Genomic DNA, 26,370 nt, shown 5'->3' on the forward strand with positions numbered 1-26,370 from the left:
TCCCTGGGCTCTGACCAGCTGCTCTGCACAGACACCGTGCTCTGGGGTTTTTAATGTGCTGTTTTCCTTGGCATGGGAATCCGCAGGGTTCTGTGTGTGCCAGAAGTCACACGTTGTGCTCGGAGCCAAGTGAGATATTTCAGTGCGAGGCCACATCCCTCCTTCCTCCTGCTGGCCCAGGTTGCTCCGTCGCTGCTCCAGGGATGCTCGCCTCATCCCGGATGCCTCTCCCAGCATCCCAGGAACGTGTTGAGCTGCTGCCCTCCCGGTCGCAGCTCTTTGCCAGCGCAGATGGAGCAGAGATGTCTCTTCAGCAGGCAGGCTGCAAGGACGAGCTATTCCCATCAGACACGATGTCAGCTGCGCCGTCTTGGAAGACATTCATCTCCTTTGCCTGGTGGCTGCGGGAAAACCAGTGCAGGCTCCTTCCATGTGCTGCTGAAAATGCAGAGGTCACCTATTGCAGAGCCGAGGTTCAGGGGACTTTCTCCTCATCAGATGTCAGCCTGGAGCTCTTCCCACTCTCTGTTCTGCTACAGGGCACACACAGCTCCCACTCCAAAGCAGCTGTAGTTATAGGGCCTGAAGGCAGTGGGCATCACCAGAATGCAGGAGGACAGATGGGGACAGAGGTGACACTATGCTCGTGGGGCTGACTCAACACATAGAGCTCAGTTTCATGTTGTACATGAACAGGGAGCACATCCACTGAAGACAGCAGCCCTGCTCCAGCAAGCATCTCCCCCATGGAGCAGAGCCCATGCAGGAGGTGTGGGGCTGCGGGAGGCAAAAGGGGCATGGATAGGATGCAGGACATGTGCTGGATGTGCTTAATGGGAAAGGGCTTTCTGCTGCCTTGGGAAGGGCCCAGCCCACACCATGCTGAGCAGGCACCATTCCCTCCCTCGCCATTTATTGTCCTTCCCTCCCCATCACTCATGTACCTTTGAACACTCCAATCTCACTGCCTCTGGTGCTGGCTTTAATTGAAATTCCTCCGACATCTTCCCATCATTACAGCCCATCCGTTAGGTTTTGTGTGGGAAGTGACTGTTTCCTTTTGCAGCTGTGGAAGTTCAATTCCAGCGTTTTGCTGCGAGACTGCTTTTATCTCTTTCCTCTCTTCCATAGCCACAACCCTCCTTCCTCTGGTTATTTAACTTTCCATCTCTCCTGTGCTCACTCCCTCTGCTTCCATCCTACTTCTCTGCTCCCTGCTTTAGGGCAGCATCCACCTGCGGCTCCATCCAGCCTTCCATCGCCATCATTTTCCCTATGAAGCACCCAGGAGGTTTGGAGGGCCCAGCCCATTACTAAGTCTGTGCTTCTTGGCATTCAAATCCATTGAATTCTATTGGCAAAGTGAACTCTGCTGAATGCACTGTGCTGTTGGTGGGTCCAGCTCATCCAGCCTGGCACCAGGACTGGTGTTAGCAGAAGATGCTGCTTTTGGAGCAATGCACGGTAATAGCAGTAACCAGCCCCTCAAGGGAGCTTGTAGACCATGGAGGTGGACAGATGCTGTTAGCACCGCACAGAGCCTGCCTCTGCATGTGCAGGGGCAAAGCCTGAGCCCTGCTTTGCCCACTGAACTGCCCCCATTACCCCCTTCTCGGTCTCCTTCAAAAGGCAATGTCAAGCAAATAAACCACTTTTCCCAGCACTCTGCAACCGGGGCAGTGTCCAAGAGGAGGACCCACACCGGTGACAGAAGGACCAACCAAACCACTGCCAAGACATCACCTAAACGGGCATCAGGAGGATGGGATGGGATAGGATGGGAGGGGATGGGGTTCCTGCTCAGGGTCCAAATCCTTCCCTTGCTCAAGAACTAAGGTTGCAGAAGCAGAGCAAGAGCCCTTTGATGCCTCAAGCAGGCAAACAGCACAGCTTCCCCCTCCGGCATCCAGGGATTACCACAGCACTGGGAGCAGCAGCAGCACCCAGACCTGCTGCTGACACTAAACCAAACCAACCCCAGCAAACACAGCCCCCTCATTGCACTGACGGGTTTTGCTCCCTGCAGGTGACATCCCACCTCCCTGCCAGCCGCATGTGGGACCTGGCGCATCCTGCAGCCCTGGTGTGGGCATCCCCAGGGAGCTGCGGTGCTGCCCTGGGCCCCACTATCCCCTCCTGCACGCTCAAGGTGGTGGTGCCAGATCCTAATGAGCCTGCACGGGGCTGAGGCCAGGAAACGAATTTTCCCTGTGCCAAGATCAAAACGAGCCAAGGTTTGAGGCAGGAAAGTCCCCGGCTCCAGCATCACCCACAGGAGCTTTCAAACGAGTTGGACCTTCAAAGGGCCTTTGAAATGCATCCTGCTAAGGCAGAGGGAGGGCTGAGCAGCAACTGCTCAGCCTCCCAGCTCCTGAGAGATCCGCAGGCCTTCGGGTGTATTTGAAATGCTCAGAAACAGAACATCTCAGCTTAAAACCATCCCAGATATTTTGCAGCCGCACACAGACGCATCCAGAGGTGGGGAAGGGTTGCAGTACGGTTCTGCCTTCAAAAGCAATGTATGAATGTCCCATACGTTGCTATTATCAGTGCACACTCAGCCCTTTCCATCCCAGCTAGATTCACACCAGTCAGAGTACATCTGGGAGCACAAACCCAGCCAGTGGCCAGTGGCAATGCTGAGTTGAGCACAGCAGAGCTACAGAGATACCCAGGGCCCGCCCCAGCTCTGGGATGCACAAAGGGCTCTGGGGCCCTGTAAAGTAATGAGCAGCAGTAATGAGGGAGCATGGAAACGTGCAGAGGCTCATAAACTGCTGCTCCAGGGAATAAGCTGACTGCTAAGAGCCAGGCTGGGAATAAGCTGCTGCTGGAGCAAATCATTGCATCACTGCAAGCTCTGAGGAAGGCTGGACATTTCCTCTTGGAATGGATTGGGTTGGAAGGGGCCTTAAAGCTCATCCAGCCTCAACCCCCTGCCATGGGCCACCCCTCTGCCCTTGCCTTGCTGTCAGGCAGGGACCTGCATATGGGAAAATCCCAGCAGCTCCAAACCCCCCTGGAAAGCACAGAGCTCCTGACATGGGGCAGAGACAAGTGGGAATGGGCAGTGAGTGCCTACAGCCAGAAACCAGGAGTCTTGGTTCAAGTTCAGCCTGATGGGAATGCGCCTCCAGCAGTCAAGAGCCCCCAAAAGCTGTGAATGATGGAGAACACTGAGAGAAACCAGGAAGGTTTGTTTGCTTTGAAGGAGTGTTTGGGAAATAAAGGTGGAATTGCCACCAACGTGGTGTCACTAAAACTGCTCGGCTGTTTCCCACTAAGTCGAAGGGATGAAAATGATCAGTGCGAATAAAGTCACTTCCAGAGCCGAAACTATCCCCCAGAATCATCCAGGAGAAGCCCAAAGGGGGCTTGTGCTGCTGCTGACTCAGCTTAGCCCCGCACAGCTGGAAGCCCAGTGCTAAATGACAGCCATGGGGTTGAAGCCGGGTGGTGGCATCATCTCCTTAGGCATGGGCTGTGTCCAGCTGTGTCCAGATGTGCCCTGCCCAGCTCTCTGTGCCCTGCAGATGTGCAGGGGAGCTGTTTGATGGGCAGATCGCTGCTTCCTTCACCCAGCACAGATCAGTCACACTCGGGATGGGCTGTGAGCTTTGCTCCTTACGGTCGAGGTGGGATGCTCATGCTCAGCAGTGGGTCCATCACACCTCGATAGCGTTCACTGCATGGGTCTTGTGCTGCTCTCAGCTCATGGACAGCCCTGTTTAGGGCACCGGAGGCTGCTCCAGGCTCCCTCCCCGCTCCTGGCTCCCGAGGCGGTGCTAGAGGGTGCCAGGGCCCCGCAAAACCGGCCCCGCAGCGCCGGGAGGCCGCGGTGCGGGAGGGCTGGGGGCGATGGGGAGCCTGCGGCTGTGGTGCCGTTGTCGGGCTGGGGAATGCTCAGACCGGGAGGGGAAGCAGGAGCCAGGACCGGGCAGAAGAAGGTGCCTCTTGTGGGGGTCACTCTTCAGGTAGCCCCTTTGCAGGATGGGTCACAGCATCATGTAGGCAAGGGACAGCATCAGGCATCACCCAACACAGCCACGGAGCGGGAACCTGCAGGGATGGAAACAGCCGTTTCCTCCCAGGAGAAATAGAGACCCGAGGGACCTGCATCCCTGCACATGGGGGCAGATGTGACCCCCTGGACCCTGGCTGAGGACAGGCTGTGTCTTTTCCTCCCTTTCCCTTCCCCTTTCCTTTTCCTTTCCCTTTTTTCCTTTTATCCTTTCCTTTCCTTTCCTTTCCTTTCCTTTCCTTTCCTTTCCTTTCCTTTCCTTTCCTTTCCTTTCCTTTCCTTTCCTTTCCTTTCCTTTCCTTTCCTTTCCTTTCCTTTCCTTTCCTTTCCTTTCCTTTCCTTTCCTTTTTCCTTTCCTTCTCTTCCCCTTTCCCTTCTCCTTTCCTTCTCTTCCCCTTCCTTTCCTTCCCTTTCCTTTCCCCTCTTTCTTTCTTCTCTCCCTCCTTCCCTCCTGCACTGCAGTTTCAGGGCTCTCTGGCTGAGGACATCCATGGCCTGTTTGGGATGTGGCCGGAGGGGCCTGGAGGCAGCAGTGACATTCCCGCCCGGCCACAGCTCCGTCCCGTTCTGCTGACCAGTGTCCCTGCCCCTGGTGTGCTCAGCCTGCAGGGCCGGTGGGCCAGGGGAATTAACACCCTCTTCGTTGGGGTTTTCATCCTGCTTCAAGTAAACAGCGTTGAGAAACTCTCGTTCCTTGCCAGTGGGAGGATCCAGGAGAATCCCATCCGCACAAGGAGCCGTTCCCAGCCTCCCAGCCCACAGAACATTTTCCACTGCCATCATTTTCTGCAGTTTGTGTTTTAGAACCCACTCGGCAGCGACAAGACCCTCCGAGACCAGAAACTGGGATCCAATGGGAACAAGTTCTCCTCTCGCAGCTGTATGGAGAGTCACTGTCTCCTTTGCCACTCAAGCCCTGTTTCCTTGTTTGCTGCCCTCATTGCAGCTTGGCAGCCCCGTCTTTGGGGGGGAGCCCTTAACTCCATTACATCTGCTGGCTTACATTAGTGATCTAATCTCATTACAATCCATACACAAGATACTTTCTCCTTGCTGTTATCCCAAAAAATACAGGCATCAGTACAGAAGAAAGGGAAAAAACCAACCAAAGAGCAATTTACAATCGAGGGAGAGGAAACAAACCCATCGTAGTCACATGAGGAAGTAGTAACCACTGAGCTATTTCGGGCACAATACATCATGCAGGGGATGATGTGTCTTTCGAGTCGATTTCAAGTCCAAAAGGCACAAAATGTCTTTGGAAAGTGAATTCTCACATACAGGAGGTACCATCTCGGGCAGTGAAACTGAATGTTGTCAGGCTTGTTTGTTTGGTGTTTGGATAAGGAAAGCCAGAGCCCCAGCTAATGGCACCCCTTTGGTTTCAACAGGATAATACCTAAACCCACACTGATGGATTGGGACCATCCTGGATCAAGCCCACTGCGTCAAGCAGGGAGCAGCTCTGGAGGTGTAACACCACCTCCGTACCCCACAGTGGGTGTACACCCCATGCTGGCAGCTCAGTCCCTTGTTCCCTGAAGAATCCCACATGCCTAAATCAAAAGAGGCTTAAAACATCCCATGAGGGTGAAACCCAAACTGATTGACACCCTTGGCTAAAGATCCTCCTCTTTCCTGACCTATTGAGGTTTACATGCACCCAAGGAGGATGGAGCTCAGCGCTGATCAGCTGTTATCCCCCAGCAAAGGGAAGATGCCCCTTTCCCCTGTGTGGGACCACAGCAGCTGTCACGAGGTGCATGATAAGAACCTGGCCCCAAAGCCAGCCCACACAGAGGCATCACATGCAGGAAACAGACAAAATTTACCCCCATGGCCCTCCTCAACCCGGGTCTGCTCTCAGCAGAGGGGTAGGAGGCTTTGGGGCTCCCGTTGTGCATCTGGTACCACCCGAACCATTGTTCTGGCTCCATGCTGCTTGCGGAGAGCCAGCACAGCTCTGCTCCCACCCATCCTTGTGGTTTCTCCCTTGAAGGCTGTCTTTACTCCCTTTGGTTGTACAGTGACTTCATTTTACTCATATTCCTCAGTCTTTTCAACCTAGAACCAATCAGATCCCTGAGGAGAGCCTTGTGTCATGACAGGATTGACCTCACCAGCTGTGAACCATGGCCGGTACCCTGGACCAAGCCATCACAGGTGGCATTGAAATCCAATTACTTTGTTATGGTTTGGGTTAATTAAACCCACTGAGAAGCACCTGCCTCGTTCTTCATCTCCCTCCAACACACCTGAACTCCATGTAGGTGATCACACACACTGTACCCTGCAAATCCGGCCGGATCCCACAGGCTGGCAGGAATGGGCTCCAGTGGTGGGAACTGAGCATCAAAAGCCTCCGGAGAGCTCCTGCTCCGCTCCGCCCGGCTCCCAGGGGAGCAGAGGTAGGAAAGCCTTCCCTTGGCATTCCCAGGCAACCAAGGCATCCCCCCAGCAGCACTCCCTGGGTTTGGCGATGTCCTCCACCGGGATAACCCTGCTCCCTGGATGCCTCTGACCCCCGGCATGGTCTCTGCCCCCTGAGATCCTCCTGCTCCCAGGACCCCTATGCCACAGATCCCGGGACCTCCCTACCCCACGGGACTCCCTTGCTCCCAGGACGCCCTTAAGCCACAGGGTCCCCTTTTGCCCCGAGATTCCTCTTCCTCCAGGACCTCCTTATCGCGATTCCCCCCTGCTCCGGGGACCCCTCTACTGCATGGGATGCCCCTACCCCCGAGACTCCGGGATCCTCCCCTGCTTCCCGAAACCCCCTTCCTCCGGGACCCCGCTATCCCACAGGATCCCGCAGCTCCCGGGACCCCCATGCCACGGGATCCGCCTGCCCCCGGCCACCTCCAACCTCACGGCCCCCGCTGCCCCTCTTGCCGAGCAGGGTTCGGGGGTGCCCCCGCCCGCGGTGCCTCCGCGCTCCCCTCGCCGCTGCCCGGGGCGGGGGGAGGCTGGAGCGGCGCCGGGTTTCCGCCGGGCGGGGGGCGGAGCGGGGGGAGGCGGCGGCCGCGGCCCGGGCGGAGCGCAGAGGAGAGCGGCTCCGGGCCGGGGCTGTCAGCGCGGCGGAGCGGGAGCCCAGCGGGGCCGGGCCGGGCAGCGCGCAGCCTGCGGCGGGGCGGGGGGGGGGGAGGCCGCCATGCGGGGCGGGCGCTGAGAGCAGCGGCGGAGCCGGGCGCGGAGCACGGGAGCGGCGGAGCGCGGCGGGGCGCGGCCGGGCCCGGCATCGGGCCGGCCGGCCGGGGGAGCGGCGGAGCCGGGGCCATGCCATGTCCGTAGGGAGAGATGCCTTTGGGAAATGGAGACACTGGATCACAGCGCAAACATGGCGTCCCCGCGGCGCGGCTGCCCCTCTCGGGCTGGTGCCTGCTCTGCTCCCTGCTGTGCGGGGGGCTGGCGGCCGCTCGGGCGCCCCGGGTCCCGGCCTGCCAGCCCTGCGCCGCCGACTGTACCTGCGCCGGCCCCGCCTGCCTCGTCAATTGCTCTGCCCGCGGCTCCGAGCGGCCCGCGGCCGCCATCCCCGCTGCCGCCACGGCGCTGTGAGTACCGGGGGCTCCGCGCAGGGGCCGCGCTGGGGAAGGGGCCGTGACAGCGGGGACACGGGGCGGAAAGTTGTCCGCGGGCCTGCGGGGCGGACACCGCGGAGGGAAGGGGCGAGGGGATGGGGAACGGGAAAGGCTGGAGCGCAGCGGTGATGGGGAGCGGCTGCGGGTTCGGTCTGGGGAAGAGAAGGCTCGGGGGGGACCTGATGGCTCCCTACAAGTGCCTGACAGGAGGATGGAGCCAGGAGGGGCTGGGCTCTGCTCCCAAGGAACAAGGGATGGGACAAGAGGAAACGGCCTGAAGCTGCACCAGGGCAGGTTTAGATGGAGCTGAGGAACAATTCCTGCCCCAGAGGGTGCTCAGGCATTGGAACAGGCTGCCCAGGGCAGGGCTGCAGTCACCGTCCCTGCAAGTGTTCACACCCCCTCAGTGCCACGGGTTAGTGGTGGCCTTGGCAGTGCTGGGAACAGTTGGACTGGGTGAGCTTAAAGGGCTTTTCCAGCCCGGTTGGATCCGGCAGTGCGGGGGGTCCATGGCTTTAATGAGTATGGCTGGTGTGGATGCGCTGATGGCCACGAAAGTTGACAGCTGTGAGGATGTGCTGGGGTCTGTCTGCAATGGGATAAAGGGTTTCGGGATTCAGCCCAGCCCCATAGGGTAACGTCCCCGTGGGGATGCTCGGGAATGCTGACGGGCCGCAGTGCTGCCAGAGCAGGGGCTCTGTGCTGGGAGTTTTGGTTCTGGGGGAATCACAGGAGAGCGATGTTGGGAAATGAGCTTTGGATGCGGTTTAAACCCTGTGAACAGAGAATCCAAAAGTCTCCGTTTACAAGCTCAAATAGTAATGTCTGGGTGGAAGCCGAGGGTGGGTGACAGTTGTGTTGGTGTCCTGAGGCTGGTGGTGTTGGTTTGGAAAATCAGTTTGCAAGGAGAAAGGTGTGTTCCTGGAGTGCTGTTAGGATGGTCCATGTGCTCAGTCACTCAAGTGAAGTCACTGGAGAAAGGTGTGTTCCTGGAGTGGCGTTAGAATAGTCCATGTGCTCAGTCACTCAAGTGAAGTCACTGCATGATGCAAGAAACAGGGGAAAAGTGGTTTCTTTTTTTGGTTTAAGTTTATTTTTGAACCTAAATTTGTTTTCCTTAACAAGAAACTTCCCTGTTTCTTGAGGAGAGAAAAGTTGAGTGATTCACGTCGGAGAGATGACGTGGGGCCCGGCACAACCCTCAGATGAACTCCTTGCTGCTGCTGTCTCCATAAGTGAAGGCTCTGCTTTTCTGTTTGGATATTCTTATCCAAGTTTCCACTTCTCAGTGTTAATGTAGATGAGTGATACTGCAGGAGTACCGCAGTGAGCAGTAAATCCTGGGTCGGCAAGACGTGTGTAGACTGTCTCCAGGAAAACCCCTCAAAATCCATGAGACAAGTTGTTTTCCAACGCTTTCCCTACAAGTTTAGACTTTTCCGAACAAACCAGCCCTTGTTGGTGGCAGAAGGTCCCTAACTGGGAAGGACTGGGTTTTGTGAAGGCGTTTGTGCCATTGCATTGTGTGTTGTCAGTTTCGTTTGGGGATCTGCAGCTCTGGAGGCTGAATGTGCCGTTGTGACCGCGGTGGCTGGTCACTTGCAGAGCAGCCCTGTGAAGCCTGTGCTGATGAGGCCTTCGTTTGGCTCTTTAGGGATTGGGGATTATGACAGTGTGTTTCTAGGGGTATGAAGGTCGGTAGTTAAGCGTTTGAGGCTGTTTATGTTGTTGTTGTTCAGAGGTGCTGACTTGTAAAAGCTCCCAGAACGTTTTGGATGAGATCTTGTTGGGCAATGACAAACTGGAGATGGACATAAAGCTCTCGCAGGTCAGCAAAACAAAGCAGCTGGAATATGGGAAGGGGAAATGGACTGAAGGAAATGTCCTGCAATGGCAGGATAGTGTTACTGACATCTTCCTCCGATTGCAGTGGAGAAACCTCGGTTTACAGCCCTGTTGAGAGCAGCGTAGTGGGGGGAATGCTTTGGGACAGCTGCCTTTGGAATTCAGTCTGTAGAGTCATCTTTGTCAGGCAGCAGATCATCTGCTGTGCGCTGTCACGCTGCCGCTGAGGAAGTGTGTGCTGGTGATGTAGTGATGACTGCTATAAGATGTGCTGAAGCACAGGGGTTTCCTTTGGGGAGGAGGTTACAGCCCTGTTTGACCCCCCGAGGATGGGAAAGGAGGGATGTGCCCTCGCGTTGTCCTTCCAGCCATGGCAGATTTACGGATGTCAGGGTGCGAGGGACTTTGGCTCATGACAGAGTGAAGTTATGCAAGCAGTTTTGTCTGTTATTTCATGTTCCCTTTATTGAACACTGACAGATAAAGTAAATAATGCTTCTAATGATCCCTGTCTCATTAGAGAAAAGCCTCCTTTTTCCAGTGTCTGTTTCTTTATTGTCAGTCTGAACTGAAACCAGCCTTTAGGAAGGCCGAGTTCAGGAAATCAGCAGCGCCAAAGCTCCCTGCCTCTGCTTGGAGTTGTGCTCAGCAAATGTGATCCCAAATGTGGGAAGAGTCCTAGGGAATCAAGTCCTCTCGTATCCGACGTTACGGACGTAGCAACTTTGAGGATGCAAACGCCAGCTTCGGCAGCACTGTTGCTGGGAGTACAGCATGAGTACCCAATCCGAAGAATCACTGAGGAAATGGGTTCTGCTGCTTGCAGGCACTCCATACCTGGCTGGAGCAGTCTCCAGGCTGAGCAAACGGGGATATTGGCCCCATCCCATGGCCGGAGCGGGGTTCATGAAGTGTTAACGCCAAGTCTGGCTGGATTTGGGAGCAAAGTCTGGTTTTCCAAATAGCGTGCGCAGCATAAACCCCTGCACTTCAGGGGGAGCAGGCTTCAAACAGCAGCATTTGCACTTCTGAGTTTCTCCATCTCGGGAACGCTCTGATCTGATGGCTTTTCAAGTGCTCTGTGGAGTTTGTTCGCCTTTACTTGGAGACTTGGCTCTTCCCTAAGCTGGCATCACTGCTTTCATTCCTCAACTGCAAATAAACCTCCTAAAGATGTTCTGCCTTTCCCTTGCAAGTATTGACTGCTTCTAACGTGTCTTTAATCTCATGGCAGTTTTGAAGTGGAGATTAGGATCTCGATTTAAAAGGCTAGCACTGAAACTCCCCTATTTTCCCTTCGCCGAAGTGGAATGCTCTTAGTGGAGGGATAAGAAGGAGAAGCTGAGATCAGAGGAGCTCTGCTGTCACCACAGCCCTGCAGAAGCTTTGCAGATTTGGGGGTCACAGCTTTCTTTGTGGCTTTGGCAGCGAGCCCTGGGGTTCCAGTGCCCAGCGGTGACTTCACCCCAGCGAAGCTGCTTCAAATAAAGGCATCCTATGCTTCGTGGACCTATAGTCTGTGATCGTTTCAATCCCAAGGGTTGGCAATGATCAATAGGCTTTGGTATTGTTATGTGATGCAGTGAAAGCCTTTTCAAGGCTCAGAATGCCTTAAAAAGCTATCAGGAGGGGGGGAAAAGCATCAGTGGAAGCTAAACTCCAATTCAGGTAAACCCACAGGCAGTGAAGCATCTGTATGGTAGTGTCCAGTCCGCAAAGGCAGAACAGCTTTACTGCTGTTCCTAGCAAGAACACAAGCAGCCTGGAATGTCATTCTCACAAGGGGCTGTATCCCCAGCTCAAACAAGGCCGGGCTTCTCTTTTGTAAGGAATTCCGGAGGGGGGAAAAGGCCCAAATGAGGTGTTAGGTAAATATTTTGCGAGTGAGATTCATTCAGCCTATGGAAGGGACAAATCACAGATGTAAATTGTAGCTGCAGCTCAAGCACGGAACAAGGAGGCGATTCTGTGGTACTCTGTCAGAGCATTAATAATCTCTGGTGTAAGTGTCACCGTAAGGCCACTGCAGCAGCCACTGTGTTGTTTGTTGTGCTCCTTCCTAAAGCTTCAGAGGAATCCAAGTGCTGTGCCCGTGATGGAGAAACCTAAGTTAGAACTGGCTTTTTTTTGGTGGTGGTTATAAAGTCCTGCTGGGTAAGAGAAGGCATTCACCGTAGAGGTGGTGCGTGAAGCTGTTCCTGCTCCGTGGCAAGACTTGCAGTGAAATAACCCCTAAAGGTGGCTCGCTTCTTTGATGTTCACCCAGGGTTTAAGTGATTTGGGGATTTGCAGCTTGGTGCAGCCCAGCCTACAAACCCTGGTAGCGATGGAAGACCGCACGTTAAGAAGCTGTAGCTCTGCATCTCTCAGCCCCACTGGGCACATTCAGATGCTGGCTGCAACCCTTGGTAGATGTTAATAGAGAAGAAGCCCGTGTAGCTGCTCATCTTTTGGGGTTCCTCTTGCCTCACCTGTATATGTACTGAATAGATAATACCATGTCCTGTTTGCACTCGTTTTTCCCTGTATTCCCTGCAGTTTTTAAGTGTACTCGCGGTGCCTTTCCGCGTGTGGCTTTTTCCCTGTTGGAGTGAAAGTGCAGGCTCGATCCTGCTCTTTTCCTGCCTGCAAACCCTGCCAGGTCTCTCTTGCGTTTCTCCCAGCTGCTTTCACTCTGCTCTCGCAAAGAGGGGTTTAAAACGGAGCATCAGGCAGAAGGTAGCGTGAAACAGACTCGTATGGGTTGTTAATGCTTCTCTCCCTGTTTGCCATTTAACGGGATTCCTCGTTTTATCTCTCGTCACGCCGCGTTCTCCACGCTGTGGTTTCCATAACGCGGGTCTGCGTCATCCTTTCTCCATTTCTTCAAGCTTTGTTGTGCTTTGCTTGATCTCTGCAGTTCAGCTGGAGTTTGTGTCTTGTCTCTTATTTACCCCAGATGTCCTCAGGCATGTCTTGGAGTCATAATACATGAATAAGAATGTAAGCAGGGGTGCAGACGGACAGCTCAGGAGCAAAGCCCTGCTTTCCGGTGCCGCGGGGAGCTCCTGCGGGCTGCACAGGGGTCTTGCGCTTACCATGAGAAGAGTGGTGGGGGACATGGAACTTGTGAACCAGTCCCACAACAGCCAACACAATGATTTAGGCGATCACTGTCAGGCTCAAAGAGAATGTATCTGTCTCTTCCACAGTGGAAAGTTGGCAGCTCTGTTAGTGAGCTGTGCTTAATGGTGCTATTGCTGTTCAGAGGGATGACTGCTACCCCGCATCAGCCCACCCTTCTGTCAGCCCGCATCAGCCCATCCTTCTCCCCAGGCCTTGCTGAGATCAGGCTTGAAGGCTGGAAAGCTGCAGCTCCCCTTGCAGCTTCTGCCACCTGCATGAACATGCTCTGCCCAGGGTCACTGCCTGTCGCAACAGGAGGGTGAAGGTGTCACATTAGGCATCCCCAGCCCTTACTTCTGACCCGGCCTTTGCAGTAAAGAATGAGCTTGTTTTTCGTAGCGAAGGACTGCTGTTTACGTGGACACCGAAGCGAAGCTGCCATCTCTGCTTGCCAAACCTAAAAATGTCAGATTGAAATACAGCGTTAGTCCTCGCTTTGCAAAGGGTGCAGAAAGCAAACCCATGGGATGACAGCCATTCCTGTTTTCTTCCGAGGCTAGCTGTCATCAGGAAGAGCATCAACAGCGTGCAAGTTGACCAGCTGTAGCTTTTGTGGTATGTTATAGGAACCGTGAGCAGTAAACAGATTCTGTCCTCACTTTCTAGCTCCTCCCTTCCCTCAAAAGGTTTGATCCTCTTTGCTGATGTGCTACCACTGGATTTAAACAGGGATAATCAAAGTGTAATATTCATCAGCTGTTTTCTGTCAGTGCAACAGTAAAACCGGTTCCCCTCAGGTTAGGAGCAAGTACATCTCTTTGGCTGCCTGGCATCATGCTAGTAAGAAAGTCAAGCTGAGACTGGAGATGGTGTTTCAGATGTGGCATATGGGCTTGTGGTGTTCTGTTTTAGCAAGTGTCAGTTTTGATTTGATTGTTACGATAGGCTGAGATGCTGCTTTGGTGACAGCACTTGATGGAGGGGAATGGTGATGTTCACTTTGTGGTGATGAATCTCCCACCTACGGCATATTTCAGTCATGTGGCCCTCCTTTACCTCCAGTTTGGGGTCTGTGGGCTGCCCTCTGACAGCATGGTGTTGGGATGTGATAGGACACTCTTCCCACTGCAGTCATGCTGGTGTATGCTCTTGAGCATCATCAGCATCAGCAGGCACAGTCTGCAGCAGCTCTTCCTTTTGACAAACCTGTGGTCCAGTTTCTAGTGACACAGAATCATAGACTGGTTGGGGTTGGATGGACATGAACTCTGGGTCCAAACCAGGACCCAGCCAGCCTGTTCCTATTCATTTGGAATTGTGCCTGGCCACCACACCGGGTCCTTTTGGTCTTGTAGCAGCAGCTGGGCAACTTGCATTCTGCTCCCCTATACAGGCAGCTTCTTGTGTCAAGAAGGCTCTGTGCAACGCTGTTTTTGCATGTCTATGATGAAGTCATAAGGTCTAATCACTAGTTTGAAATGGAGGTTTCCAGGGTGGAGTTTATAGCCCTGGTTGGAGCCTGTGCCCACCTCCAGGTTCAGACATCACTAATGCAGGTCCCCAGCAACAGCCTCTGCAGCATCCATTGCAGCATCCTCTGGCACCTTGGCCCATAGGATCAAGGCTGCTCTGGGCTGCTCTAGCAGGGAGAAGGACTTAAATCAGAAGCAAAAGAGCACTTTTCCCTACAGATACTGTTAGGATATGGGGAGAAGCCTCTCCTTCCTCTCCCTGGTGCGGGGGCTTGTGTGGGATGCTGTAAACACCTTCCTTCCCCTGCTCAGCCAGAGGCCATGCTGGGAACGGGTTAAATAGGTTCTGCTGGAGCAAATGCCTCATGGTCAGGGAGAGGTGGGAGGGGCTGTCTAAAAAGAGGATCTAGGGTGTGGGTTGAGTCCTCCTGAGGGAGGAACGGAGGAACAGCTAAGCCTGGGAACGCCAGAGCCCAGACGAGCTGCCTTGGCCAAAGATCTTAGTTTCTCTCTCAAAGCCACGCCTGGGAAGGGGGTGGAGGGAGCCCGGCCTGAAGCAGCAGGCTTTGGTTTAGGTCAGGTCGGTGGAAGCTCCCCTGTCTGGTCCTGTCTGGGATGGAGTGGGGATGCTGGCTGTGATCCGTGCTGCGCCGCGGGCAGACCCAGGGAGGTGGGAATCTGCTGCGCGCACAGAGCTGTGACTCGAGGGGATGCATCACTGCGGTGATGGGAGCGCATGAATCCCTCCAGCAGCTGCATTAAAACCCCACGATGTTCCTCCTTGTGTGTTTGTTTTTGCAGGGCAACCTCGTGTTGCTTGAAGGAGCGCCTCAGAAGTGGCTAATTTTGTCCTGCTCTGCTCATCTGCTGCCTTGCAGCTGGGCTGGCTGTGTTCTAGGGGTTGAATACAGCTTATCCTTTCCAAGCGTGGCTCGGGAAAACCAGATGTTCCAGTTCCTGCCTCGCTGATGCTCCCACATGCCACATTTCCAACAGCAGGACAGCAGTGCTGGCACCCAGGCTGTGCAGGGGTGATGCTTTCCACTGTCTGTGTCTTGTAGGAGCTATCAGAGCTGGCCACACCAACCTTGGCTTCAAGGGGGATGTACATGGCTCCTACGTGCAGCCCGGTGCCGGCACCCTGGTGTCTCTCTGGCAGCATGGCAGCGTGCATGGGTTTAGCCTCATGAGCTGCTTCTGTGTTGTCGCTTAATGGCTTTCACATGCAGAGGCTGCTGCGTAGCTGCTTGGGACCCATCCGAGCCACGCTCTGCAGGCAGTGCCTGGCAGGCCATGGGGGGGGGGGTGATAACAACAATACTGATGGGCCCCATCCTGCGCCAGGCGCTCCCAGCCACATTTCCTCTCCTGGGGCTTAGAGAGCCGAGGGAACGCTTGGAAACCGCAGCTGGGCAGAGTGCAGCCTCCAAGGAAAGTGTTGCAGCCCCATTCCCTCCGCTCAGCTCCGCTGTGACTCCCACAGGCCCCTCTGAGATGAACGTCCTCAGCACATAGAGGAGATGTGCTTTGGGATGCTGTCTCCCTTTGTCACCCACAGACAGGTCACAGGAGTGCTGTGAAGACCCTGTGAAAGGGCAGGGAGCTGTGTTTCACTCTTCTCCAGCTGAAAAAGGTTGGAAAGCCTTCTGGCACGCGTGTGTTTTCAAAAGGAGGAGTTTGGATAGGGAAGGAGCAATCAGTTGGTACCGTTAGTGTTTTGTATCGCTGCCACCTCTGGGGCCTCATAGCTTAGGCACAGTGCAGACACAGCAAAGAGGCAGCTCCTACCCAAGTCCTGAAGGTGGTCCAGGCAATCCTGCGTAAGCATAAGCTTGGAATACGGGCTCTTTCCTTTGAGGTGTTAGCAGAGCTGCGGCCATTCCGGCCTCATAAGTGATTCCTGCAGGCCGTGCAGTGACTCCTCAGTGATTCGTGTCACGAAACTGCCCTTGCACCTAAGTGTAGCACAATTAAAAAGGAATCTTCTCCCATTTCCTAAAACCAACCAAAGGCCTTGTGTGAAATACGATGCAGGGTGATTCCCTGGGAGAAGAGTTTCCATTGGAAAATATCTTGGCCCCTGCCCAACCCTCTGTAAAGCAGTCGTAAAGGGCAGCTCGTTATTGCTACCTGGGTGATTTCTGCAAGAGGACTGTTAACACAAGCACTAAGTTGATGAAGCCATTACTTGGGATCCCTGCAAAGCTACTTGACTACGTGGGAAGGGAAAGGTTCCCTGGGGTTCCCTGTCCTCAGGAGGTGACAGCAAGTAGAGAGCCAGTGAAAGGACCAGCGGCGGCGTTGGCCAGAGATTCATAAGTAATGAATTAAATCTGTGCAGAGCAAAGGTTTCGATCCGAGTGTGGGAACGTTATTTTACTCCTACAGAGGGAAAACACGAAGTTGCTGGCTTCATAGACTAAACTCTGGCGAGATTTGCAACCTCCGATTGCATGGATCAGTGCGGTGGTTGTATCACAAGTCTTATGGAATTCGGTGCAGACAAAACTTGAGGTGGGAAGGCAAAAGCTAGAAGAGGCCAAGGGTGAGGCTGTGTTTGTCTTACAGCTGTGTTAAAACTAATATATGTGGTGGATTGTGTTCATGCCAGCAGTAAGTAGTGGTTTCACTTAGGGAAAAGAAAGCTGCTGCCCCTTTGTGCAGGAAAGCTGTTACGGGGCATAGCACATCGTAGGACAGCAGTGTGGAAACAAAGCTTAAGGTGTTTGGGCGGTACTTGAGGCTGTGCTGGACTGACACAACACCATTTAATGGAGAGAGAAGACACACCCCAGTTTGTGCAGGGGGTGCCAGGAGCATCACTGGGTCTTGGATGGTGGGTTTCTGCCACACAAACCAACTTCAGAAGCTCAGGAGCCAGACCCTGCCATCTGAAGCCCTTCCCCTCTCTGCTTTCCCTCCTATCACTCATTGCATCCAGCTATTAGCCATTTATTGCAAGGCTTTCTGCCTTTCCTTTGCTTGCAGGACAGCAAGATGACAAGGTGGTAATGTCACTGGCCTTGGGTCACTGGGGGGATGAATGAGCTGCAGAGATTGCAGTTGTATTACCTTGGGTTTGCTTTGTGCTTAGTGTAGTGACCCGTGTTATGCAGCCAGTCAGATGGAGCATCCCTCTGGCCTAAACCAGCATTTAAAGGGTTAATTACAGCTAGCCACCAGACCTCTAAAACAAGCCAGCAGAGCTCAGGGCTGCATTCTGGCTTCCTGTGGATAAGCTGTGACACATCCAAGGCTGTAGCATGATCCCAGAGCTTCAGAGAGAAGCGGGAGAGGAGGCTAAGTTTGGAAATGAATCTCCCAACACCCCCGCTCGCACAGGATGCAGAGCTTGCCCTGGAGTAGATGCACTCTGGAGCTGCTTGGGGAAGGCATTCCATAAGTCATAAGAGTCCTGGATCTTTTGAGGGCACACAGCCCTGCCCTGTGTCCTCTCCTCGTGCAGGTTGGTCTGGTCAACATGGAGCACCTTTAATCCCTGTGCAGACTGCCCGCAATTCCTGATCATTCCCATCGAGCAGGGAGGTGGCAGCGGAGCTGGTGGTGTATTTACTGGCTTGCTCTGCAGTTCCTGGAAGCCGCTAATGCTGCAGCAGCCATAGAGGCTGTGCACTATGTGCCTACCGAGGCCAGGATTTGCTTCCCGCTCTGTCCTTCTCCCTTCCGCAGTCCGGGAATTGAAGCGCATACCTCGGTTTGGGAAGAGAGCCGAGCTACTGGGGGCAGTGTTGTCTAACAGCTGGGACGCAGAAGGGAAGCAGGACTTGGGTTTGTTTTCAGTTGGGACCCTGCTTGTAGGGCTGGGCTGGCATTGATTCATCCGCGCTCAGTCTCCCCTGTGGGAGCAATGGGGCCGATGCTTCCTCGCGCCGCGGGAGGATTGTAGGGGTTATTTATGGGAGTTGAACACTGCAGTGCCTGGCTGCTGGAGAAGTGCCCTTGTGCTCTGCTGTCCTCATTAGAAGGCACCAAAACCTTGTCCTGCAGCAGCTCTTGGGAAGCTGAGTCTTCCCTCTGAGCAAGGTAAATGGCAGGGCAGCAAACAGTGCGTGTTTTGAGAGGCTTACTGGTGAGCTTGGTCCTGCTTTCCCACCCCTGCTTGTGCTTTGGCCTCCTCTTGCTATAGAGCTAAGCACACAACCTTGTGCTGCACCGGCACTGTGTGGCAGGTACCGGGGCCAGCAGGATCTCAAGGTGGCTGTGATCAGAACCGTGGGGTTTCTTTTAAACCATCTCGAAAAAGGAAGAGTTCTGTTTTCTACCCAACTTTAGGGTTTGTTTCAAGGCTGAGCTCTCAGTTCCCAAACGGACCCATCCCAGCCCCAAATGGGAAGTCAGCGCTGAGTCCAGCCCAGGGGGGCAGCTCCTGGGGTAAATGTGGCTGCTTCTTATGGGCTCCAGGAGCAGAAGGACCTGATGCTGTTCCTTAGCCGCTGGCAGCCTGTTGCTGTCACTGTGGCACTGCGGGTCCCACCGTGGTGCTTGGCAGCAGTGGGATCTCGCTGAGGAGCCCGGGGAATGCAGGGTTATGCCTGGGTTTAGGCAAACCCCGGGCCATCCATCTCCTTTCCAGGTGGGCTCAGAGTGGAATAGGGGTGTCATGAGCCATAGCGTGTCCTGGGGTCGAGACGTGCCTCGGGGCTGCAGGGCTGGGCCTGCCAACGCTGCGGGCTCAGGACCAGGCTGTTGGTAGCTCTTGGCTGTAGCGTGCACTACAAGATCCCTGCTGTTCCTTGTTTGTTTAATGGTGGCTGATGAGGGGGAGAGGAGACTGGCCCTTTCCTCCTCCTTAGGGTGCGTGTTGGTGTTCCAGTGGGGAGTTCCAGGGTGTCTTGATCCTCTGCCCAATCAAACCCAGCGGAGGGCACAAGGAGCTGTGTCTCCGGATGCTGCAGTCTGGCACACAGCCTTGCAGAGGGAGGGATTCTGCCTTCTACAGCACAAAACACGTTGCAGCAGTAGCATTTTTGTGTCTTCCTTGAACCCAGAGCAAGAAAAAGCCCTCAGCAGGAGCTCAGGCTTCCTGTTGGGATGAGACACAGGCACGTGAAACGGATGGGTCCCAATTCTCCTTCTGGCTGCAACTCAGCTTTTACACTTGTTTCCTTTAACTTCTCGGGCTCCTAATTCTTGGCAGCTCACGAGCTGTCTGGCAGTAACAAAGCCATTAATGCCCATCTGTGGGGAATATGGGAGTTTACAGCCACTGGCAACGTGGGTGGGAGCAGCACATGGGAAGTGTGAGTGTCTGGTGTGACCATGAGAACGGTCCCATCGGATTTATCTTACTGGATTAATCTACAGAGTTAAAGGCTTGTGTTGCTTTACTCTGTCTCTGCATGGGCCACAGGCAGATGAGAGTCTTGGTGTTGCACCATAGGGTCCTGGCTTCTGCAGAGGAGTGATTTAATCCTTCCCACCTACCCTTTTGGATGCACCGTGTTGTGCCGAGCTAGGGCTGCTCTTCAGTCCCCCTTGGTCATCAGTATGTGGAGGTGTCCTGGGTTCAGCAGTAGCAGTCATTTTTCCCCTTCTTGGTAGCTGGTGCAGTGCAGTGTTTTGACTTTCAGCTCGGGAACAGAGCTGATAACAAGGATGTTTTGGTTTGGCCAAGGACTTTGTGAGCCTCATGCTCTGCCAGGGAGGAGGGGAAGCCAGGAGGAAGCAGAGACAGGACACCTGACCCAAACTGACCACAGAGGTATTCCATACCACAGCACGTCATGCCCAGGATGCAACTGGGAGTGGGCCGGAAGGGCTGGGAGTCGGCGGGGTTGGAGGAGGTATCGGTCAGAGCTTGGTCGGGCTGGGGGGGGGCGAGTTATCGGTCGGCTGGTGGTAAGATGATGTATTCTCTTCCCTTGTTATTTCCTTTATCATTATTATCATTGGTGGTAGCAGTAGTGATCTGTGTTATACCTTAGTTACTAAACTGTTCTTATCTCAACCCGTGGGAGTTGCATTCTTTTCGATTCTCCTCTCCGTCCCTCCGAGAGCAGGGGGAGGGCAAGAAAGGGGGGAAGTGAGCGAACGAATTACCTGACTGGGTTTAAACCACGACAGTTCTTTTTGGCGCCCAACGTGGGGCACGAAGGGTTGAGATAACGACAGTTCTTTTTGCCCAACCCTGCAGACTCCCAACATAAATGAGGTCTATACATGTTCCTCCATTCTGGCAGGGCTGAAACTGGCACTCATCCACTTCATATTCACAGTTGACACCATGAAATACCTCTCATACTGCGAGGGCGGGTTTCTGGGTATTGGGATGCTGCGTATCCACGTATTTCAGGTCTCCATATACAGTTCCAGCTGGTGTCTCCCTGCTCCAGGTGTGTGCCACGAGGGTCCTGGTGTTGAACAGTCTAAGCAGATACCTGCTGGGGTTGCACAGGTGGCTCAGCACCGCTAACTGATGAAACCCAGGCATGGCAATGAGAGCAAAAGAGCCATTTGCTCACATAGTGCTCTCCAGGCCAGGGGCTTTGGTGCAGGCTGTGGTGGTAAAATGGCTTTCAGAGGATGCCTCTGAAACTGTAAAGCCCTTCTGCTAATGGAGGGCAAGGAGCTTGTAATGTTGGACCCAGCAGAGCTTCCAGCCTCTTGCCTACTGCTAGTCCTTGGATGATGAAGAAGCATCCGGGGATCCTGACATGTCAGCAGTGCTGGCATCTTATCCTATGTAAAGGTGCCAGAAAGCCCAACTCGAAGTGCAGAGATTGAGCTGTATCTCTATGGCATGGTACAAGGGTATGTGTGGGTTCCAAAGCTCTAGGAACTGGTTTCTGTGTGTGTCGTGCTATGAGCTCTGGGCAGCATTGGGACCTCGTAGTGCTGGGAACCAGACGCAAGCACACTGCATAACAGACCTTATCCTTAGGATCTTGCAATAAAAATAGACAAGGCAAAAGAAAAGGGAAGTTTTCCTGGTTTTCAGCTGGGTAAGGCTGTGAGAGCTTCGTGCTCGTAGGGAGTAAGGGAGTTGCCTGAGGTCATACAGGGAGTGTGTGTCTGAAGGCAGCACTGAGCCCTCCCAGGCTTCAGAGGTGCAGCTGAGTGCGGTGGGCACGTGGGCTTGCACGTGGGGCCAGTCTGACGTGAACTGACAATCTCACTTATCTTGCAGTGCGAAATGACTTGCAGGGGATGCGTCTTGCTGCCACTGGTCTTAAGCATCTTCTACTTGGGAGAGCTGCATTCATGTCTTGTCCTGGTCCCAATAGCAGCCCAGCGTGGTGTAGATGTGGTTTGTTTTGGAGCGGGGAGGTCGACACTTAGTCATTGTAGCCTTTGGCTACCTGGTGAAGAGCTGTCCCTGTGCTCCTGGTGTGCTGGAGGTCCTGCCTCTCTGCAGGCCTGCGTGGAGAGCGTTCCTCCATGGTGACCTCCAGGAAGCAGGATTCATTTAGGTCGGTTGGTGTGACAAGAGGAACAACATTTCATCATGAACTTGTGCCAGGGTTTGGGATTAATCATTACTGTACTTCACGGCTTTTAACTCCGAGCTAAAGCCATCCACATCACCTGACAGCTCTGCAAGCAAAACCTTTGGGGTATCAGATTTTGGCATGGCTTTGCTACCCGGAACTGGGCTTTCTGCGAGGCACGAGGGAATGGAGAGCAATGGTTAATAGCTAGGATGGAGTTAATCAGTCACCGAATTCCTCGGCTACAAACTCTCCCCTCAGTGTTTTCTTTGGTGCATTGCTGGAAAGGAAACGGGGGTATGTGAAGCAAAACCATACTTAACAAGTCACAGTAGCCCTGGTGTGTGTAGGATTCCTTGCCTTTTGCTGAGGGTGGAGCTCCCCTTTGGGAAGAGATGCTTGAATGAGCTGATAGAGCTGAGCAGTGCTGCTAAACTTGATCTGTCTGCGCCTTCCACTCTGGATGCCTGGGGCAGAGGCTGAAGGAGGGAATAAGTGTCTGGCCTTTCACCTGCCTGAGACCCAAGGCAGAGATATGTGTTGTTCTTGCTGCAGACAACAGCATCGCCAACAGCTCAAACACAAGTGGGAAAGCTTATCTTGGTTAATAACACAGCAAGGATGCAACAAGTTAAAGAGTCCAGCCCTGCCAGCCAAAACGTGAGTCAGCTGCCTCCTGGAGCTGGACGTTCAAAATAAACCGAAAGAGACCAAATGTTGGTGCCTTTGGGAGATTGAGCCTGAAGTCCCATGTGGGGAATGGTTGGAGGCGTCTGTATTTCCCAGTAAGGAGATGTAGAGGAAAAGAGAGACTTCAGCAAAATGAAAGGGAAGGAAAAAACTGGAGTCTGTAATTTTATGTGATTCCAGGAGGCAGAAGCTTTAGGGAGCTCCCAGCTTCTTTTACAGCAAGGCTGAGTATATCTTCTAATTCCCTCTGTGGGGTAGAAGTGGGTTATCTAGAGCCACACACCGTAGGACCAGGAGCTGGTTAGGAATCAAGCGAGGCTGATACAGGCTTTGAGGTTGCTGAAGAGGCAGCTGCAATCATGAGGGTCAATTCTGGAGGATTTCCCATGGGATCAAGTGGATTGTATGCGATTTCTGCTCTTTGGAGGTAAATATTTAAGCTGGAGGTAACCCCAGGCCGGACTGAGCACTGCACCAGACTCAGCCTGCCTTGGAGCCAGGGATCAGGGCCTGCCCTCTTCTTCCTCCCAGCCCTCATTCACCTCCCAACCACTACTTGGACCTTGGGAAGCTTTATCCCTTGTGGCTTTTGTCTTTTTGTGAGGCAGGAGAGTGGCTGCAGGGTTGGGATGATGTGTGATGTGATGTGCCCAGATGTGCTGATGGGACCCAAGAGATGTGGCTGTAACTGGGACCTGCAAGGTCAGGATGTATTTAGTGGGGAGCACCAAATCAAAGCACTGGGAAGGGCAGGTTCCTCCAGCTCCCTCTGATTCCAGAGGCCTCTTCCCTTCTCCAGCCTCACGCACAATGGGATGATCTTCAGTGTTTTTTCCTCCTGCTTTGTCAGGACCCTGCTGAAAAGCTGTGATTTGAAGCCTGGTTCCGCTCTGTGTCACCCAAACATCGCGGGGTCGTTAAGCCAGGAGCACAGGAGGGAACAAAGTCAGACTTCCCTGAGCTGATGGAGCTTGCGAGCCTGCCAGTGCCAAGGGTAACGGCTCGTGCCAGCCCCTGGGGTGTCTGCGCACAGCAGACGTGGATGCATTGCTTGTGCAGCTGATTGTTTCCCATTGGAAACTACACCTCCTGATTGCTCACTGGGAGTTGGCCGGGCTCCCCACGTGGAATCTCATTAGACAGCAGAGCTAACGGGGGAGCCGAGGGAGCGTTTGAAAGTGTGTTTGCTGATACCTTGAACCGAGGAAGATTTGTCGAAGTACCCGTGCTATTAGATGGGGAAACGTTGCTGCAGTTCTGCTCCCCACTTGTGAGGCAGCAGCTGTAGGATTGGGGCTGAATCATCCACGTCATGAAAGGTAGATTACTGGGGGGAAAAGGTGGATTTGATGTGCTGAGGGCTTCTTTTGGAGACTTTCATAATCCCAGGTAGGATGAGCTCTTTGGCTGTTTCCAGGATCCTTTGGGAGCTGCTGTTGTGCAGGGAGGAGCTCCTGGAATGTCTCTCTTTCTTGGGACGTCTTTCCCGTTTCTTTCCATGCCATTAGTGATGTTCCCAACCCAGTTTGCCTCCCCCATTAAGATGAAGCCACAGTCTGGCAGGGAGAGGAGAGGTCACGGAGGGGGAGTTCTGAAATCACCCCAATCCACATTCAGAGACACCCAGTTGCGAAAGGCTTTTCCTGGTAGGGGAAAGTGTTGGTTCCATGGGGTGTTTCATAACCCCCTGCCTGGGCCTGTCTCTGTCCCCGCTGCCAGCTCTGGGCACTGTGTGCAGACACCCACAGCCGGCTGCTCCCTTAGACAAGAAAAAAGGGAGGAAGAAAATCCCAGCCTCTTGGAAGCACAGGGGTGGGTATCGCGCTCAGGAGCATCGCTGCCAATGCAGGAGAGCCTTGGTAAGGCAGGAGAGCTCCTTCAGCTCTTCACTAAGGCTGAAGCCAGCTTTGTGGGGAGAGTCACCTTCCTCTTTGACCTCCTACAGGAGTGACCCGTATAGCTCTTCATCGTCCTCCTGCCCCGTCAGTGTCAGTCGCCCTTTATATGAAAGAAAGCCATCTACACATCTCTTTTGCTCACTGAGTTAGGCAGTGCAGCAGCTTGTCCCAGCACTCCTATAGTCACAGATCTGCTGGTGAGCCCTTGCCCTGCTCTGCGCACATCCAGCCCACTCTTTGTCACTCACTTGTCATAGTGTCAGTCATAGAATCAACCAGGCTGGGAAAGACCTGACCTTTAAGATCATCAAGTCCAAAGCCTGTTACTGCGCTGCTCTGTTCGGTTCTCCTGTCTGCTCCGACAGGCAGATGGAGTGAAAAGAGGAAGCCAAATGGGAACACAGAGTCACCCCGTTGGTGTCAGTCACGCTGCAGAACCCGTTAGCAGTTCAACAATGGCCTTAAACACCTTCTGGGATCTGATTTAAACCCATAAAAGGGAGGGGGTCCAGACTTGGAGCCTGTTCTACCTATGTGAGCTGCCCGGGTGCTGTAGCTGTGGCGCAGGCAGCCCGGGGAAGCGCTGGGATTTTTCCCCCATGAAACGATTGTCATTTGTTTCCAAGGATTGGATTTGATTGCTCCTCTTGTTCCACACAGCAGGAAATGGAAAGCGACCCCAAGCACACAAGACGGAGACGCAGGTTTTTCTTTGCTCGGTGTAGGCTGAAGGCAGGAGCAGGGGCTCCAGGTGCCTTCATGGAACTGTCACAATATTTGGTGGTTGTGAATACCATAAAGACCTGCGAGGCCCAGGCCTCTGAAACCCAGAGATCTGCCTGTGTGTGGCACGTGGGAACACTAGTGACAAGCCCTGCATTTACCCCCAGGCTTGAGCATGGGTGAGGAATGGTTATCCCTCTTTTAGCGCATTGCCTTCCCTCTTCCCTCCATCTGCTGTCAACCTCAGTGTGATCCCTCTGGCTTAGAAGGCTTCCAGAGCTGGGCATGGCCTCTGCATGAAGGACCCAAAATGCTGATGTACTTCAGTCACCCCTTGCTCTTCCCAGGTTTCTCCTTGGTGAGGAGCAGGGATCAAGCTCTGTGAGCATCCCAGCACAGCAGCAGCAGCAGCCAGCCCTGGTGCGCTCTCTCCATACATGTATGTACATGTGTGTACACGCGTGTGCTAGCGGGGAGGATGCTGCAGTGGGAAGCCTTTGCCAGACATGGCAGCAGCTCTCAGAGCTTTCTTGGCAGGAGGGTGTGGAAAACGTTGGAAAGGAAGAGCGGAGCCAAGGCGGTTCTGTAGCTGTCTGCAGCGAGATCGGAGCTCGGCATCACCCGCTCCTCGCTCCCGCTGCCTCTTGAAGTCCCCCTTCATTCACTGCTGGGCTCTTAATCCCTACATGCTCCTTGCTCTGTTCTGTTTTCTTTTGAGGGGAACAGTAGCTCTTTGATAGCCCTCCCAGGGATAAGATGGGACAAACGGACTACTTATCGGGGAAAGCCTCGGGGTCTTTGTCTTCCTGAGGCCCTAACCCGAAGCCTGGCTTCCAGCCAGTCCAAGCTCCTGTTTGTATTGAGAGGGGGGCTGCAGTGAGAGTGGGTTGACCCTGTTTGAATAGGCATGACTGGGCAGTGATCCCAGCATGACTGAGGGGAACAAGAGCCTGGTTTTGTCTTCTAGTGTGTGACCCAGGACCTTGTCTGACCGCAGGTGCCCAGGCTGCCGTTTCCCCAGCATTCCCACAGCATTCCCAACAGCTCTGCCATCCCAGGCATGCACAAGGTGCCTGGCACAGTCGTGCTGCCCTCTTGGCTGCTGTTGTAGAGAGAAAACTCCAGCATTTGTCATTGTCCCAGAGAGATGGGGGCTTAGTCTTGGCAGCAGAAAGCAGCATCTCTTGTCTGACAGCTCTGCAGAGAGCAGTCCATGGATCAGAGAGAGTCCTCACACCAGCAGCAGGATGGAGGATCCAGTTCTTGCTCCGTGGCATCCCATTCCTATTGCACTGGCAAGTCCTCTTTCTGTCCTAAACCCCACTTCAGTGCTGGCTCCCGCCCTCAGAGAGCAGTGGCTGTATTGCAGGGGTGGATGACATGATCCCTGCTCGCAGAGTGTGCCTCAGTGAGTTAATGTCCTTCTGGATCCGAGAGGAAGAGGGGTGCTATGGAAACGTAACTTGTTGTTATTATTATATGGGAATGAAATTTGTTATTTCGCTCTGCTGCTGCAGTTTGTGATTACACCATGGAGCAATTTTTAGCCTTGGCAAGGGGGTGATTTAACATAAGACCAAAGATGCGGCT

General features: G+C 54.0%; 1 protein-coding gene across 2 annotated transcripts in view; it reads left to right on the plus strand.

The window, feature by feature from the left end:
• The first annotated feature begins 7,241 nt into the window (after nucleotides 1–7,241).
• The window catches only part of PKD1 (polycystin 1, transient receptor potential channel interacting), an 84,432-nt gene continuing 65,303 nt past the window's right edge, over nucleotides 7,242–26,370 (plus strand). For both annotated transcript variants that reach the window (XM_062614793.1, XM_062614794.1), the window contains exon 1: nucleotides 7,242–7,572. In XM_062614793.1, the coding sequence (XP_062470777.1) occupies nucleotides 7,319–7,572 (254 nt within the window). In that variant the 5' untranslated portion in view covers nucleotides 7,242–7,318. The remainder of the gene's footprint in view (nucleotides 7,573–26,370) is intronic.

The sequence above is a fragment of the Pezoporus occidentalis genome, unplaced genomic scaffold, assembly GCF_034315485.1.
Source record: "Pezoporus occidentalis ecotype Australia unplaced genomic scaffold, CSIRO_AGI_Poc_V1 ctg178, whole genome shotgun sequence".
In the NCBI taxonomy this organism is placed as follows: domain Eukaryota; kingdom Metazoa; phylum Chordata; class Aves; order Psittaciformes; family Psittacidae; genus Pezoporus; species Pezoporus occidentalis.